Source organism: Acyrthosiphon pisum, chromosome A3 (genome assembly GCF_005508785.2).
Source record: "Acyrthosiphon pisum isolate AL4f chromosome A3, pea_aphid_22Mar2018_4r6ur, whole genome shotgun sequence".
NCBI lineage: Eukaryota > Metazoa > Arthropoda > Insecta > Hemiptera > Aphididae > Acyrthosiphon > Acyrthosiphon pisum.
In genome coordinates this window covers 34,776,306-34,793,959 of record NC_042496.1, presented here as the reverse complement: position 1 = coordinate 34,793,959, position 17,654 = coordinate 34,776,306, and the positions used below count along the sequence as shown (strand labels likewise).

Sequence of the window (17,654 nt, the reverse complement as noted above, 5' to 3'; positions counted from 1 at the left end):
AATATTAAAAATATATAGGTAGGCACAAGTTTTTTATAAAGTTCGAATTTTGACAGAATTTAAAAAATTTAAAATTCAATAATTATTTTGTAGTTAAAAAAGTATAAAATGTTCAACTTTTATAGCTATAATGATTGAAAATGTAAAACAAGGTTCCATATATTTATTCAACATTGAACGAAATTACATATTAAATAACCAAGAATAACGATTTTAGTTTTTTTTGTAATTGTATAAATTAATATCAGTATTCAACTTACCAGCTACCGTTTTAATAATAAGTAGGTAGGTAATAAGAATGTAAATATAGAATAAAGTATCCTAGACTGACAAACCGTCTCCAGTCTGAATCGTTTGATGTATCATTAAATTCAAATTTAATACCATCCATTACAGTGAACCACTTGTAACATACTGTACAGCATAGAGACATCCACTTACCCACTTTTTTTTTAAAAGTGTTATTTCCTTGACCAGTGGTGTAGATACGATTTTTCTTTGGGGGGTTATTAAATTCACAATTTATTTGTAACTCATAAATATTTGAAAATGTATACTTACCAACCTATATTTTAATTAACAGATAATATCTGGATTTTCAATAATTTGATATTTCTATGATCGGTTAACTTATACTGAATACTATCATACTGATATATTATCACTGATTTTTTTTTGGCTGTGGGTGGGTAGGTTAAACCGACCAACCGTGACGTAGCTACGCCACTGGGTGAAACAGAAACACTGCATAGTTTGTAGACATTTGTTCAATTTAATTTGAACTAGGTACCTTCATAACATAGATTTGTTCGTTAGTTTACCGATGTTAATAAATCAAAACATACGTATTTATGGGTATGATAATTATCATTTTTATTGAGATAAAAAATTTTTATAAAGTGGTGACTTAGAAAAAATAGTTGATTGTTGCAGGTACCTAATGGTTTAATAGTTAGTTATTCTTGATGAATAACTTAAATTAAAAATATAAAAATATAATTTTTCAAGAACAAAATCAATGAACTTCACATTAGTTAACAGTTATACCGTCAATAGAATATAGATAGCGGTCAATATATTATATAGTACCTATGATAATTTGTGTAATGTGGAATAATTTATTTTGAATGGTTATTAATTGCTAAACCTTTTCCATTTCCTCCAATTAATAGTTTTAATAAGGCATTTGTAACCAAATCCAACATTTTATGATCAGGAATATTTTGAAATTGTAAAAGAAATAATTGTTCGTCATAAAAAAACAAACCATTATTTATTATTATTTTTAAGTGTAGATTATGTAGACCATCTGACAAAATACGTTCATCAAGAACGAAATGACTCTACATCCTTTAATAAAATGAATACAGTTTTGGTGCTCTACTGATTTTTACTTTGCGGACTCGAGTATTAAAGTAAATTTATGTAATCATCTATCTCGTTTACTCATTTACTAATTTTAATATTTTGTCTTTAAACGTTCGAAATATTGTTGGTAGTTAGTTGAAGCCATTCATAATAAAAATAAACGTTTTATGAATCATTGTCGTTTGTTGTACTATATATATTGACCGCTATCAAGACGTGTCGTGCGATCTATTGATGCTAGTTGGCATATTTGTAGTTCTGAGATTCGTACAAATGTGGTCTTTCGTCCACCACTCTGGTCCACGGATGCGCTACCCGGCCGTAATGTATGTCAGTAATAGTTTTGAAGAGCCTTTCGTACAACGGATTTGATTGTTCCATGGTTGGTAACTCTATGTTTCTGTCTTCGTATAATATGGAAGACACCGGGCTAATGACTGCTGCTGTACCGGTTCCAAAAAACTCAAGTATCTGAAATATTCGGAAAAGTTTAAGGTACAATAATAATGCTTTTATACTTTCGTTTACATTTATAGTGGGTTTGAGAATGCTTCTGTTCGATTACATAAATACTCAGTTGGTAATTACGTTATAATAAAAATTATGTTAAATTATAGGCAGGTACCTGGTTACGTGGCTCGAAATTTCTAACACCATGAATTAAGCTGGTACAATATGCAATCAAGTAAGTATTTAAATTTTGCAATAGTTATGAGTAAGAGGCGGGGAATGTAATGCCCTAAAAACCTAAGAAATGCCCTAAATGTTCAAAATAATGGACTTATATAAAATGCTTTTAATTATTTTATTTTAAACAATAGTTTTTAATCAAAAAATATTGTTTATTAAATTAAAAAAAAAAGATATTAGTGGGACTGTACAATTTCAAGTCTTTTATGTGGACTTTTATTTTGAAAAAAGAATTATTCTCATTTGTCTTTCCGTCGACATTGGTTATCTCGATTTTCACATCGTAAGGAGGATCCATTCGAAAAATTACCATTAAAAAATAATAGATAATGTTTGATTAAGTAAAAACCTTGTTAGCACGTTAAAAATCGTTCAACCCCTTAAAAATCATTTACTACAAATATTGTGTAACTTAATTTTATCCGTTTTTTAAATACCTACCCACTTAGTTTTATTTAATATAATATGTGAGAACAATTTGCCATTTGGTGATATATAGAAAAGCAGTTATGTGCAAAATAGTAAAACTCTAGATATGTACTAATTTGTTAGTTAATTTATTCGTTTACTTTGTTATTATTATTGAGTTCAATTAATTCATCCATTGTGAAGATTCTTTCTTCAACACGAAATTCATCCCATTCTCTAGTCAACTCCAATATTGACTGCCTGGTGATGCCTGGTAGTATCAAACCGTTTAATGCTGGTGTGGCTAATACTTTTTCTGAAAGTTACATATAAAAACATAATATTATATTCTCGTTAATAAATAATACTTTTCACAATTATATGTCCAAAAGAAGTACACAGTAAATAGTAAATTCGGTTGTATTCATAGCATAGAATGTATTTTTGGTTTAATTACCGCCATTTTGATTTATGTAAAAAATAAACACGTTCATCGCACCAACTTCTGTGATTTGTCGGTCCTCGCCATATAACCACAGCATTTGGTGACAACCTAATTTTGAAGCTATTTCCTGCAATCAAAGATTGGAATATAAAATATGCATATCTATATTGGTTTTTGCTGGACATATAAAAAGGCTAAGGCTTAAGTTCTTATAAATGCATATTATTATGGTGTATAAATAATCGATAATTTATGAGCGAGAAAACGGACGTCCTATTACTTTAGATCAGCGGTTCTCAACCTTTTTATATCCGCGCACCACCTACATGGTTTGAAAATTGTTATGTACCATGTACCCAATAAGATTTTTTTCCCTTATCAAAAATGTATACGTTATTACTTATTTTACATCTTTGAAATTTAATTTTATTAGGAACTACAAAATCATAATAATATACCTAAGCTTTTAATGCATACAAATAAAATGAAATGTGTACAATTATTATTTTATCCCATGGAGAAGTTAACGACTATGATTATTAATATCAAATAAACCAAATAATATTTAATATGGATAATGATCCGTGCCATTTTTTTTATAAACGGAGATTTTTTTAGCGTGGGGGAGCCCTGGGTGAGACGAGGACTCATAGATAATAAAGAAATTGATAGGCCACAGCTATGCTTATCTTAAGTGAGGTCGTGAAAGGGGAGGAAAACTGAGGTGAATTATCACTTATTCGTTATACCTTTAGTTATACTACTAATACTGATTCCCGAATATATATATAATGAAAATCGCCTCACTGCTTTTTTATCAGTCTTGAAACATCGATAAGAGTCTGATGGTCTATCCATTACTTTATTATGAACTAGATGTAAGATTTTAAGCTTGAATAACATTTAAACACCTATATGAAATATAAAATTTATTGTATTTGTTATAAATAAGGACCTATGTCCTATCTTACTTCAGCCATGGTCCACAACGGGACAAAAATCAATTTTTATGTTTACTAAAAATGTATGTATAATTAATAATAATATAACAAAACCGATTAGAAATTTAGTAACTACATATAATTTTACATAATAAGGGATATTTGTTTTTTCAATAAAATAAAATATTAACCCACTTAAATACAATTAAAGTTAGGTGTCCCATCTTACCCAGGTTTCTCCTACCCCTTATGAGCTTTCTTCGTATCACTAGTGGTACGCGTACTATAGGTTGAGAAACGCTGCTTTAGATCATAAAATATATATCTAAGATCCATACTTATAGTATGATAAGCTAATTAGCCACAGCCCACAGACAATGTGTATCACCATGTAAATTTGAAAGCGACCGTTATTAATATTTTAAACCATAATAGTAACTGATAATCATGCTGTACACCTAGGTACTACAAGCTTGCTTTTGGGACTGCATCATTCTGTTTTGTTGTACCTAAATTGAACATTTATTTTCAATTTATTATGTATCGTGTAGGTGTATTTATTCATTATTGATGTATAAAATATCATAGGTTTCTGAAATAGTTACGTATGTATATTATAATATAATTTTACATTTTTTTACAACCTGTGAGTTTAATTACTATTGATGGGTTTTTGAATAATTTATGTTTATTTCAACATTATAAAAATTATAAACGCGCGTAATTTTTATGAGATTAAAATTATTTGATGTTTGGTAACGTTTCAAACATGATCGTTTAGCATACCTATGTTATAGTTCTTGTATTTCAATAAAAAAACTAGAAAAGTACTTAATAGATTTTAAACGATAAATTTTTTAGTACAATTTTTTTATGGATCATATATACCTACTCGTTAGTTTGGTATTACCTACTAAACTTATGAAAATATGATAATATTTATATAAATATTATTTCATCATTCATAAATTAATTTTTAAATGATAGTCTGGTAATGCGTCAATATAAAATAATTGTTATCTTTTATCAGTATCATGTGAGCTAATTAAATTATATTTAATGTTTTAATCGTAGGTATTAAAATAAGTATGTATAGTATAAGTGATAAGTTCTAAAACGTTCAATCATTATTCATTATTATATCCAAAATGATTATATTTTATTGTAATTGTTAAATAGTGTATAGTTTATCGTTTTGTATTTATATTTACACCTATGTATTACAACCAGTTAAGATTTATAAAAATTATGGTGCAAAAATGAATTGCCGGAAATCATCAATTTTTATGGTATAGCCTTACGAAGTTCACGATTTTCGGTGTTGTACGCATACGTAGGTATACAATGCTTATAGTTTACCACGATTATAACAAATTAAAAATTTTTTTTTTGAAACTTAGGTAAATCAATGTTTTAAAAAGTATGGTGCAAAACTAATTCTTATACCCACACACGGTGGTTTTACATAACAAGTCGAGAGATGTACCTACGCATGAAAATACCAAACATTTGAATTAGGTATCTATAACTTTAAGATAAGTCTCATCACCAAATTCAGACTTCCTCATCGTTTTTAGCATGCTTAACTACATAGGTACGTTAAGACAAAAAAAATTGAAAAAAGGTTGTTTAGTAAAACAGAAGTTCCAAACGCGTGGTAAAATATTGCGTTGTACGAATGCGTAAAATGCAATGTATAACCGAAATCGTGAACTTTGTTAGGCTATAACTTAAAAAATAATGATTTCCGATAATTAATAATTAATATAGCAACATCGTTCTTAACTCGTTGTAGTAGTTTAGTACATAGGTTTCCGAAAAAAATTAAAAAAATTCCCGTGGGCGCTTAACTAGATTTGTTACCAATAAATTATTATAATTATATGTAAGTACATATTATATTATATTTGTAAAGTGTCCATGGGGTAGGGTTATTGAACCCCTACCCCTTGTCTTAAACACACTAATGCTAACCTTTCCAAATGTAGAAAGTCACATTTTATAAAGTAAAATATAAAAACTGAAAAATAAATTGTTAGAATAAATATAACAACACGGGTTTAAGACGAATTAAAAAAATTAAAATGAACACCAAAGTCTTATTTCTATTCTCACATTTTGATTTACTCAATTTATTTTAAACTACTGTAAGTAATAAGTATGTTATTGAACTTTGATATTTTCATTGGTATTTGTTACCAATTATCATTGTTAGGCCATCCCCCAAAAAGTTATGATTTAATAGGTATTTAATTAAAAATATATATTTTTTTAAAGTCATATGATTTAGTGAGTTCAAACACAAAATATCTATTTTTAGATAAACTATTCAGACTAGATTATAAGTAAATTGATTGCATTCGTATAATAACATATACAAATAGCATTGAATAATTGAAAAATGAAATTAAACATTTAATATTTATAAATTATTTTTATTTTATTTTTTAGTGTAAGAATCAATAACAGTTTGTAAATGTATGTTCTAGTTGTCTTATAAAAAAATGTATTACTTTACACTGTACCTTATTAAGAAATTAAAGCGTAGGTATGTCACCATGCACTTACCTGAGGGTATAATGTGGTGGCGTAGTTTGCACCTATTTTAAAGTCACCACAGCCACCTGGCCAAGCTCTGGTGAATTTGGGGTTGGCCATCAGTCGGACAGACTTGAATTTTTCAGAGAAATATGATCCCACTGGGCACATTATTACGTAGAGGAGGGCTGTATTTGTTTGTGCTACGCCAAGTGTGCCCTAAAAATGCATTATATCAGATGTATAAAATACGTTTTATAGCTATCGAATACATTGAATGGATTCATTGGCATTTGACATTGTCGTAATTTAAAAATGTACTTCGCCAACTATTCTGATGAGTTGATCATTATAGATGTAAAAATAATCAATTATTCACGTATGGCTTAAAATGCAATTAAAATAATATTTTTCTATAATTATTACAAATTATAGAACAATACATGTTGTTTTTTTTTTTAAAATGATCATGTTTTTGCAGTCTTTTTGTTAGTGTTTTAAATTTTTTGAAGAGCCTTGTTGCGAATAGTTACAACTGACAAGACCCCGGTCAATGATTCAGAAGAAATAATTCATTTGTTTCCGATATTTTATAAGAAACTATAATAAATTACCAATAATAACAGCTATTTTAAGTACCTATAATTTTTATTTTTATTAAGAAATAAGACTGTTCTATATAAATTAACATATTGATAATAGCCACATATAATGTTCGTATTAGGAACATCGGTTTCTAAAAATCAACAGGAAGGAGTAGGTACAAACTACGAATTAATAACGCCATTCAAGTACAACGTGAAGGGCAACAAATATATAAATATTGCCAATTAGGTCTGTTTGTGAAATTATATACAAATACACTTGATTGGCTTTTGCCATGAAAGAATTAATTTCCCTAATAATTTAACTAGGTACTTACTTCTGTGCCTATGAGGTTAGGTCTAATGTATAAACTGAGAGGCGCAGACGCAGGTAACCACTCGTTGTCGATAGACACCAAGCGTTCAATACCTCTGAGTAATATACCAGAGTCTATCGCTGGTAGGCCTATTCGTTCAGCCGATGAGTTTAACCTTCGTAAGTTTAGTTCTGGTCTGAATAGATTCATGTGACCGTGTTCTGATTTATATGCCTTCATTCCTTCAAATACCTAAGCAACAAAACAAAACATGATTTTATTATTAAAATGGGCGTACACTTTTTTGTCGTCGGGCGAAAATATTATTCATCGAGATACATTAATTTTAAATGTTTTAAGGGTGTCAAGGTGATGTGGCAATTGATAATTGTATTTAATAATATAATTTGTAGACTAAAAGTGCACGGATTTATTTCAACGTGATTACTCATTATGTCTCATAGAACCTATATTTAATTTGAAAGTTCGATTTCATAGTTTGATATAATATAGTCTATGAAATTTGCATTATGTCAATAAGATATCTTATAAGTTAAAACGTTGGTTATCGTCTATTTAATATTTGCATAATGCAGTGACCACTGACCATCGTCATACGATTTTATATTATTAATAGGGTTTACATACGGTGTAGCTGGACACTTGCACTGAACTTTACTCAGTGATATTGAACTAATTGTTATGCCTTCGATATTGTAGAAATAATTATGTGGGTAACCAAAAAAAGCTTAGCCAAAGGGATTCAACATTTTATCTCAACATTTTAGAACTTTCTCAAAATAAATAGCAAATAGATAAATTAATAAATTAATAAAAATGTATTAATAAATATATCCCTATTTCTGGATCTATTACCATTGAAATAATTAAATGTACTTGTATGAGGGAAAAATAATAATTAAAAATAATTCATCGTATTTTTGAAATTCAACTGCTTTTGTACCTAACTAATAGTTTGGAAATGTGTTTTATACATTAACGTCATGCGGGTTACGCAAGAAATAGGTATATATGATTCAATTTTTATCTGGATTCTACTCATAATTATTTTTGGTTTTTAGTAAACAAAATATGTCTAGTTTTTATTTTTTTGTACTCATACAATGTATGTACGATGTACCTATATATTTAGAATTCGGTATTAGACATTTTAGAATATTTGAATTTGAAAGCTGAATACACAACTGTGTATACATTTTGCACAGATATCTTGCTATTGCCTATTAGGTATACCGTTTGTGTCTGTTCATCCTTTACTGTTATCGTCTGATTGTGTAAAACCATATGACGTAGTAATTATATAATGCGAGCAGTGAGCACGCATGACCATCGTGTGTGCTATATTTTTAGCGTTCAATTCTAATGATTGTTATCTAATGATACATTTTATAATACCTAAACAATTGTATAAATGTATTCAATTAACATTAAAGTTATTCGTGGTAGGTATATATTATGTTATCGTTAAGTTTTAACATGATTTCCTACACATGGCGTGTAACACCAGGTTGTATTAAATAATATTACATTATTATTAGATAGGTACTATAGGTACTTTAACTAATTTAAAATATAAATATTATAATAATTTGTTAGTTACTATAAAATAAATTCTAGGGATGAATTTTGTAGCTAATAGTTTGTGTGTTTTCAATCATGTAATATAAATATTGTAGATTTCACCGTTGTATTTAGTATTTGGCATTAAAATAATATTTACAGAAAAAGAAAATTCATAATATAATGTCAATTAGTCAATTAGATAATGCACTAGTCATTGATTAGCAATATAACGTACGTTTCTTGTACGAAACATTGTTTATTTTGCTACTTAAAAAGCAGGCACGGATCCAGAGCAAAGGTCTGGGGGGAGGGGCAACATTTTTTTTACAACACAAATCCAATTATAATAAAATATTATACTTTATTCTTAATTTATAAATGTTGTTATAATAGTAAGTATATGTAATCCATGTGATAAATAAATTATTGATTATTTTTAATATATAAAGCGACAATGTGAAAAGAAGTTAAGATTTTGTTTATTCGTTATTTAACATATAATATTTAAATTTATAAAAAAATATGTCTGGGGGGGGGGGCCTAGCCACCTGGATCCATCCCTGTTAACAAATAACGTAATCTTAACACCTTAAATGTAATACATTTAAGTAAATATATGCATTGTAATCTACCATAATATACTTTACCCGAAGATTGTGCAGAATTATAAAACAATCCAAACGGATTAAAAAAACATAAATATTAGACATTTATCATAGGTATATGCGCATAATGTTGGTTAATTAGTTTAAATTAATTTTACAAGCTGAAGAAAGAAAAATGTTGTGTTATTATTATTTAAAAAAAATTTAATTCTCTGAAGTTCGATTAAATGGCCACGTTATCAGTATTTATAATACACATTATTATTTATTATATAGGTTGGTAGATAATTATATTTTATTTACTATATGTAGCCCCGTAGCCCGTGTAGGTACCTATAAATGTGTTTGATTTTATTTACAATTTTTTACTCCCAAGAAAAATATCAGTTAAGGTGTTGATGATATAATGTATATAATGACATCTTATTTATTCTTTTCATAGCTATGTATAATTTAGGGACCAGCAGCTCATCAACTTCCATAGCTAAGTGTTAGGTATTGTATCTATTGTCGGCCGTTTTTGTAAAAATTGTATAATAATATGTATAATTGTACAGTTTTTACATCAAAAATCAGCCAATTATTTATGCATTTCAATATTGTAGTAAATACTAAATAGTAATATGTAATTCTATATACACATAATATTATTATGCTTTAATATGACTTCATGCCGGTATCCTCTTTGCCCTTTGGGGACATATTTCGTTATAAATCACAACTGAAAATAGAAATTGTGTAAACTATGCGCTTAGTAAGATAATTAAAATCTATTTGTCGATAAAAGAAAATATGATCATGATAATAATTAAAATGATGAAAGACGATGGTCAATCACCAGTGAGGGCGTCTGCGAGATCGCACTCTTTGATCCCTGCATACCCCAAATAACCATAATATTATGCTATGACAGGTAGATACACAACTACCGAGTATGATGAAAGTAATTAGGTAGATAATTTAATATACACAATACCCTTTATTTTAATTTTAGTGATAAAAAATTAAAATAATACCTAATATGAAACAAGTATAACACTATTCCACCATTTTGTTACTGGTAGTCGGTAGATGATGAGTACTAATTATAGCAAATTGATTAGCACGCAGATTACTTTTTTGACCTTTAATATAATAGATTTCTATAAATCTTATTAAACAAGTAATGTGTTTGTTTGAATGATCATCAATATAGAAGTTTAGATTAAATATTTACATTTAAATATATATTTTACCTCAGTGGCATAGTGAAGAACTTTGGCTGCAGGATGTAAGCTGAGATGTTCCATGGGTGTGATGTATGGTTTCTGCCAGCCTCCTGCATGCTTGTCATAGTGTATTTTGAGCATGTGGTCAGTGAAAATAGTACCAAACTTAATTTGGGTGCAACTTTTTAAAATATTGGTGACGTTATCGTTAAGTTTTGAGGATTTGCATAATGTGATATCGATATCTGGTTTCACGTACTATAAATAAAATTAAAATACACTCGTGTCTTAAAAAAATATTTGTAATGAAAGAACAGTATTATGTATAGCAGACAATTTAAATAATGATTTAATAAAATATAATTTAGTTGTGGAATTTAGATTTGTACATTTAATTTAGTAATCAATTACATATTGTTTTAGTACTATTATTATAATATATTTCAATATTTGTATAGATGTATAGACGTATAGTGTGATGTATACAAAATAATTAATTCAATTATTGATAGTAGAGTTCATTGAAATACAAATTATGTAGTTATCGATGTAATAAAAATACATCCAATATTATATATCTGTTGAAATAAGAATGCATAATGTTCATTGAATTATTTACTGAAAATCATTGCAGATTATTTCCGATCTTGCCACAATATATTGTTTTAAAACACGTTTAACATTTTATTCCAAAAAATGGACATCGCATTTTTTTTATGCACTACTTATAACAGCTGATAATAATATTTGAAATAACATATTAGTATAAAAATGATATTTAATTTAACTGAAATAAATACTTAGGTATATTATTAATTTGTCAGGGACACTCGTTAACGGGGATTATTTATAAATTTATAAATGAATGATACATCATGTTAATTTTTAGTTTGGGTACAGAGTTTTTTAATATTATATCTCAATAGTTCTTAAGAAATTATTATTGATTAGTTACATATTTTGTATTTATAATTGATACAATTAGGAATACCAGCTTTTAAATATTGTGAACTGTAAATAGCGAATGTACCTATACTCATAACTCACATAACTTCGAAACCTTAAAGTGAAAGAGTTTACTCTGTGTGTATACTAATATTTGTTTCAAATGTATAAAATATCGAATATTTGTTGATCATTAAAAATTGTAAAATATAGTAATAATTTAAATAGTTATATCAAATATTAATTATGACTTCTTACAAAAAAAGTATAATCCTTGACTTCAGATTATGATGTTATAATTTTCATTTGATTTTCATATAATATTCAATTATTGTTTTTAGAGTAGCTATTTATAGAAAAATAGTAACTCCATAAAATTGCAATTTGAATTTAAGTAACGTACCTACATAATATATAACCTATACTCTATACGTATGGTTATATTTATATTAGCTTAATATTGAAATATGTGAACGCCAAAGGGTTAAGTAAGAAATTGGTGAAGGTTACTAGTACCATCTATACCAGTGTTTCCCAAACCATGGGTCGCGAAATTTTTTTGATGGGTCACGACTTGCGGTTACGATTACGCTTAAATCAGTATTTTATATTTTTTTATGATTTATTTTATTTATTTATTATGTATTTATTATCAAGTATTGTATTTTATAAAAATTCAATGATAAAATTAATAATAGTAAAAATATTATTTATTTATGGCATACTTGAATTTTTTTTTTTAGCAGGAGGTCACGTACCCAATAAAGTATAAATGTATGGGTCGCCATTGCAAAAAGTTTGGGAAACACTGGTCTATACCATAAACCTTCAACCTACCTACCCTATAAGGCTTAACGAATTGAATATGGTCAATAGTTTGTATATATAGTAATTAAATACAGAATTCAATAAAAAAAAAAATGTTAAAATTATTAATGTATTAGGTATACGGGTACAACTATTTACATTATGATAATCATAACAACAAAAATTAACAAAAATTTGAGCATTTTTTATTTAGGTAGTTTATAATTTGTAAATTGACCATTAACTATAAGAAATTAAAAATATATATTCTTCCTCACAATATGTTAATTGGACACCGTTTTTTTTTATTGTTAAGGGCTGATTTCATTATTATTATTTTTTTTAATTATTTATAAGTTCTATGTTGGATGTAAATATCATAAATTAATGCGTATCCAAAAAAATGTTGAATTAATGTATTATGTATATACAAATGAAATGGTAATGGCCTTGGTAGTCAAAACATACATATTTTAGTATCAAGAACAATAAAAAAAATTTTAAACATATTCTCAAAAATTTAAAATAATAGATTATTGTAAGAAAATGTATTGTTTTAAAAAAATAAAAAGAGCAAAATAAATATAGTAATAATTATTTAAAAAATATAAAATAAGAATATACCTAACTTATATTATTTAATATAATATTTGTAGGTCTCTTCAAATATTGACTTCGATTTTGATTTATTATAAAATATTTTATTCCACGTAAGAAAATGTAATATCTAGAATTTAATCCAAAGATTTATTATTTTTAGTTTTATTTTATGATTACATTGCAGAGTGATAGTATCTGAGATACTCTCATAGAGACTATCTTTGCATCCCCCGAGTGTGAAGAAACCAAATTATTATTTTATTTTATCATCCAAATTTTTTCTGCTTCATGCTAGTCAAGCTCGTTAATTATTCATGTTACCGGTTATAAGATGGTATTATGGTTACTTATCCGAGGTCGTTGTGTTTAGTGATATAAATTTAAATATTTACCTTTTCAGGGTCATTTTGTGATAACGATGACTGGTTTCTTTTAGACAATAGATGTTGAATACTATACAATTTTCTGCATGTCTGTAAAAAAATGTTGATACATTTAAAAGTCTATATGATATATCTACTGAGATTAATTCTAATAATGATTTAGGGATATGGGAAGTATGAACTCACTATTCAACGTTATTTTAATGTAGGTACTTTAAACGTTGAGACCACATAAATGAGTGTCAGTGGAGGGTTATTTCGTTTAAAATATGGAAAATAATAATGATAAATCATTGCAATCAAAACTCGACTACGAGAATTTATTTATTTATTTTTTACTGGTAAACGTCCGTCGAACGTTTTAAAAAGCACATCCATGGAAAAAACTTTTTTTCTTAGCACATTAACTGATTGCTATCTTATGTTTAAATATCAAAATGTATAAGTTATCGGGTAAAAAGCATACATTTTAAGTAGGTACTTGAATTGCCATCATATTTGGACTATATAGGTAGTCCGTTAAAAATTAGGTAAAATAAACTAAAAAAAACTAAAATAAAATATGTAAATATAAAACAAATAATTTCTTTTCTTTCTGACATTACATACCCAAAAATATAAACTAGTGTATATAGAACAATTCTATATGTATTAAAACAGATTAGGTATATTATATAAATCATGTTCTTACAAATAAAATACTTAATACAAATTATTTATAAAAATTTATATTATTGATTAATGTATAAAAAATAAAAATATATTTAGTCACCTTTTTTTGTTTGAATATTTTTTGTGTAATTGATAAACAAGCATCAATACTCGCCATATTCGAAAAAAAATAATCTCAATTAGTGAACCTTTCTATTAAATACAATACAATTACTTATGACTGTCAGAGACGCACTTTACAGTATTTATGTAAATATCAAATAGGAATATGAATGCTGGAGCAATAGTCGGGAACTGAATACAAATTCTTATAGCAATCGAAATACATAGACTGTTATCAGTTTAACATTATCAGTTATTTTAATTGTCTATTATTGAATATGCGTATAAGTTGTTAATATTCTTTATAGGGCAACGATAGAGATTACAATATTTATGTCTAATAACTTGTATATCAAGCGTTCGCTACAACAAAGGTCAAAAAGGTCCAATAATATATAGAACTAATGACAATATGTTAAAAATTAGTCACTTAGGCTGTATTTTTAAAGTTAACAATTAAGTTTTGAAATATCATGCTGATGAATAACAATTGGATTCAAATTAATTTTAATAATTTAGAGCAGATAATAATACGTGTTAGAAATAATTCATATAATGTACAGTCGTCGAAGTTTTCTTGTTTGATAATCTGGAATTAATAGTTTGCTTTATAAATTTCATTGAATAAGTTTTAATTTTACATAGGTACACGGTAATTTTTTGTACTTTTTTGAAACTTACAACTTATGAGAAACTAGCATCCTTAGAATATTTGATATCGGAAAATTATTATGGGCGAACGCAAACATCATAGTTTCAGGAGTATTACGATTCGTGAGATAAATTTTGACAGTTTTCTGAAGCTTTTTAAATTAAACTTTATCTGTAACGCCTTCTACTTACTCTAGGCTTGACAACGAAGTCTAGTTTTTACATGAAATAAATGTTTAATTAATTTTAAAATATATTTTATACTAAATTATACGATATTTTATTAAAAAAGTACTATAATGTAGTGATAATAGTGGCATGCTATATTGATTAGATTTTTCAATCAGCATTTACATATTATGATAACGATAGGATTTTAACAAAAAAAGTTATAGCACATTATAGTTATAGTTTATAGTTAGCAGTTAATAGTTGTAAATTAATTGTAGATAATTAAACGATTAATTAAAATAGTAATATTATATTAATAAAAACAAAAAAACACAAGTTCAAAGATAATGCCAACAGTTTAATAGTACTTATAACCAGGGCTTGAAACCGATATTGGATACCGATTTTGAATACCTTGAATATTTTGTTGTAACCATTATAAACCGAAATTGATATAGAAACTGAAAACAAAATCGAAAAAAAATCAGTACTGGTAATCAAAACCAAAATGGAAATTGGAAATGTTAAAAACCGATATTTAAAACCAACAACAAAATTAGGAAAAATAAATAGGAAAAAATATTTTCGGTTTCAAGCCTTGCTTACAATAAGTTTGAAGGTGCTTGAGACTCAACGGCTATGATAAACAAAATATGCTATATTTCGGACTTCAAGGTATCTTTCGTAACAAATTGGAAACCAATTCGGATACACCTCTTTTCTCAGGACCGTATAAGATGAGCAAAAGGGTCAAGCATACTAGAGCGCCAACATTTTTAGGAGCACCAAAATTAAAAATGTATATTTTTTTGTTATTATTCGTTGAAAGATTTATTTTACGTTCTCTCGAATATTTCAGAACAAAAGAATCGGATAAAATATAAAAAATATTGTTTTTTGATGAATAATTTAGTAGTGAAATTATATTTTTTAATAAGGCAAAAATTAAGAACGAAACAAACGCATTTATTCTTATAATGGGCTCGTTTATAGCTCAACTTGATAAAACAAAAGTTGCAGCATAGTATACAGATTTATGTGACCTATATTTAAATTTATTTCTTACATATAAATTTAAAAACCATTCTAGATAAAAAAAAGTATTGAAGCTGAAGCTTGACAGTGAATATATTTTATACCGAGGATCTTAAAGTAGAATTTGGTGTGAAAATTATTCAATTAAAAAAATTATTTTTCCAATGAAACAAATAAAATAAGTACGAATACCGTACGATAATATATCAATAAGAGGCGTCCTCAAACCTTCTCTAATATTGTAATTGCTTTAAATTATTTATTTGTATTTTATATTCTGATACAAGCAGGAAAATAATATTCTTTATTAAAAATAGTGTATGTGACCAATGTTATATCATATTGTTATGTATTGAATATGAAAATATCAGGAACATAAATTGGACAAGATTAGTTAGTAAAATTTTTATAACTTGTACCTACCTAGTGGTTAGCTTGAAAAGAAGTTTGTGTTATTGTGTAAGCTATGAATTAATAAATCTTTATAAATCTTTTTATACTCAAAACGAGCATAAAATGTTTCGTTGACTTTAATTATTTTTAGTAATTTTTTACATCATAAATTGTTTATTCGTCTATTTTTATCTATACTTAATTACTTAGTGTTTTTTATTTAGAAATATTATTATATTTAAAATATGAAGGTGATTGAGAAATCATAAATTATCCGTACAGTTAAAAATACAATTCTGGATCTATTATCTGATATTCTGATTAATTTTGAAATATATTCATTGTACAATTGTACCTACTTATGAGCGCACGGCAGTGCGCCAGGCCAAGTTCCAGCAATGCCAGTGTATCTTTCACGAACCAATTCGCCCAGTTTTTCTAACATATATATCTCTGTTTCCTCTTAAGATAAACTTTTGAAATTTAAAACACAGATTAATCTCGAGTAGTTCAGGACGCTGTAAGAAAATGAGCCCTCAATATTGTGCCATTTCAAAATGGGAGGATTTCAAAATTTGCAAAATTGTTACTGACTCACTCACTGATCATCAAAATTATAAGACACTTCCCGTATAGGTAGAAACGTGAAATTTGGCACAAAGGTAGGTCTTACAGTGTACTTAAAGCGAACAATTTAAAAATTGAATTTTTTTCAAAATTAATACCGCTTCAGTGAGTGTATTTCTAAACGTATGAAGTGGCGTGCTTAGCACGCATAAACGTTTACTTTCAAACAGCGTTACAATATGGTATTAAGGAATTGTTTGTAGTTGACTTATATATAATATATTATATAAATAAAACATAATAATGTTTTCGTACATTTATTTTATTCAAATACAAAATATACAAGAGAAAATATAAAAAAACATACGACATATAAAAAAAAAATTTTAAATTAAAAAAAAAAATAAATAATAATAACACGCGTCGTCCACGATGCTGAAGCCCGCAAAAATAAATGGTATCCCCAACAAAAACATAACCGTGAAAAAATGCCAAGTTCCAAACTCCCTACCAAAAAAGTCGGCCTATCAAAGTAGTGAAATCTACGTTGTGGCCAAGTTTGCTATTTTTTAATTCATAACCTCACTGCACTCCTACTATTAAAGAGCAACACTCCTCTTTTATTTTTATTGTTTAACAC

At 27.1% G+C, this 17,654-nt stretch overlaps 1 protein-coding gene across 1 annotated transcript in view; it reads right to left on the bottom strand.

Annotated features, from left to right (window-relative positions):
- Positions 1–846: 846 nt before the first annotated feature.
- LOC100167587 (branched chain aminotransferase 1, cytosolic) overlaps positions 847–17,654 on the bottom strand; it is a 38,412-nt gene continuing 21,604 nt past the window's right edge. Inside the window, exons 7-13 of the mRNA XM_029491764.1 lie at positions 13,433–13,513; positions 10,716–10,946; positions 7,313–7,543; positions 6,421–6,609; positions 2,924–3,038; positions 2,628–2,782; positions 847–1,839 (exon numbers count right to left, since the gene is read on the bottom strand). Coding sequence (XP_029347624.1) covers positions 1,606–1,839; positions 2,628–2,782; positions 2,924–3,038; positions 6,421–6,609; positions 7,313–7,543; positions 10,716–10,946; positions 13,433–13,513 — 1,236 coding nt within the window. The 3' untranslated portion in view covers positions 847–1,605. The remainder of the gene's footprint in view (positions 1,840–2,627; positions 2,783–2,923; positions 3,039–6,420; positions 6,610–7,312; positions 7,544–10,715; positions 10,947–13,432; positions 13,514–17,654) is intronic.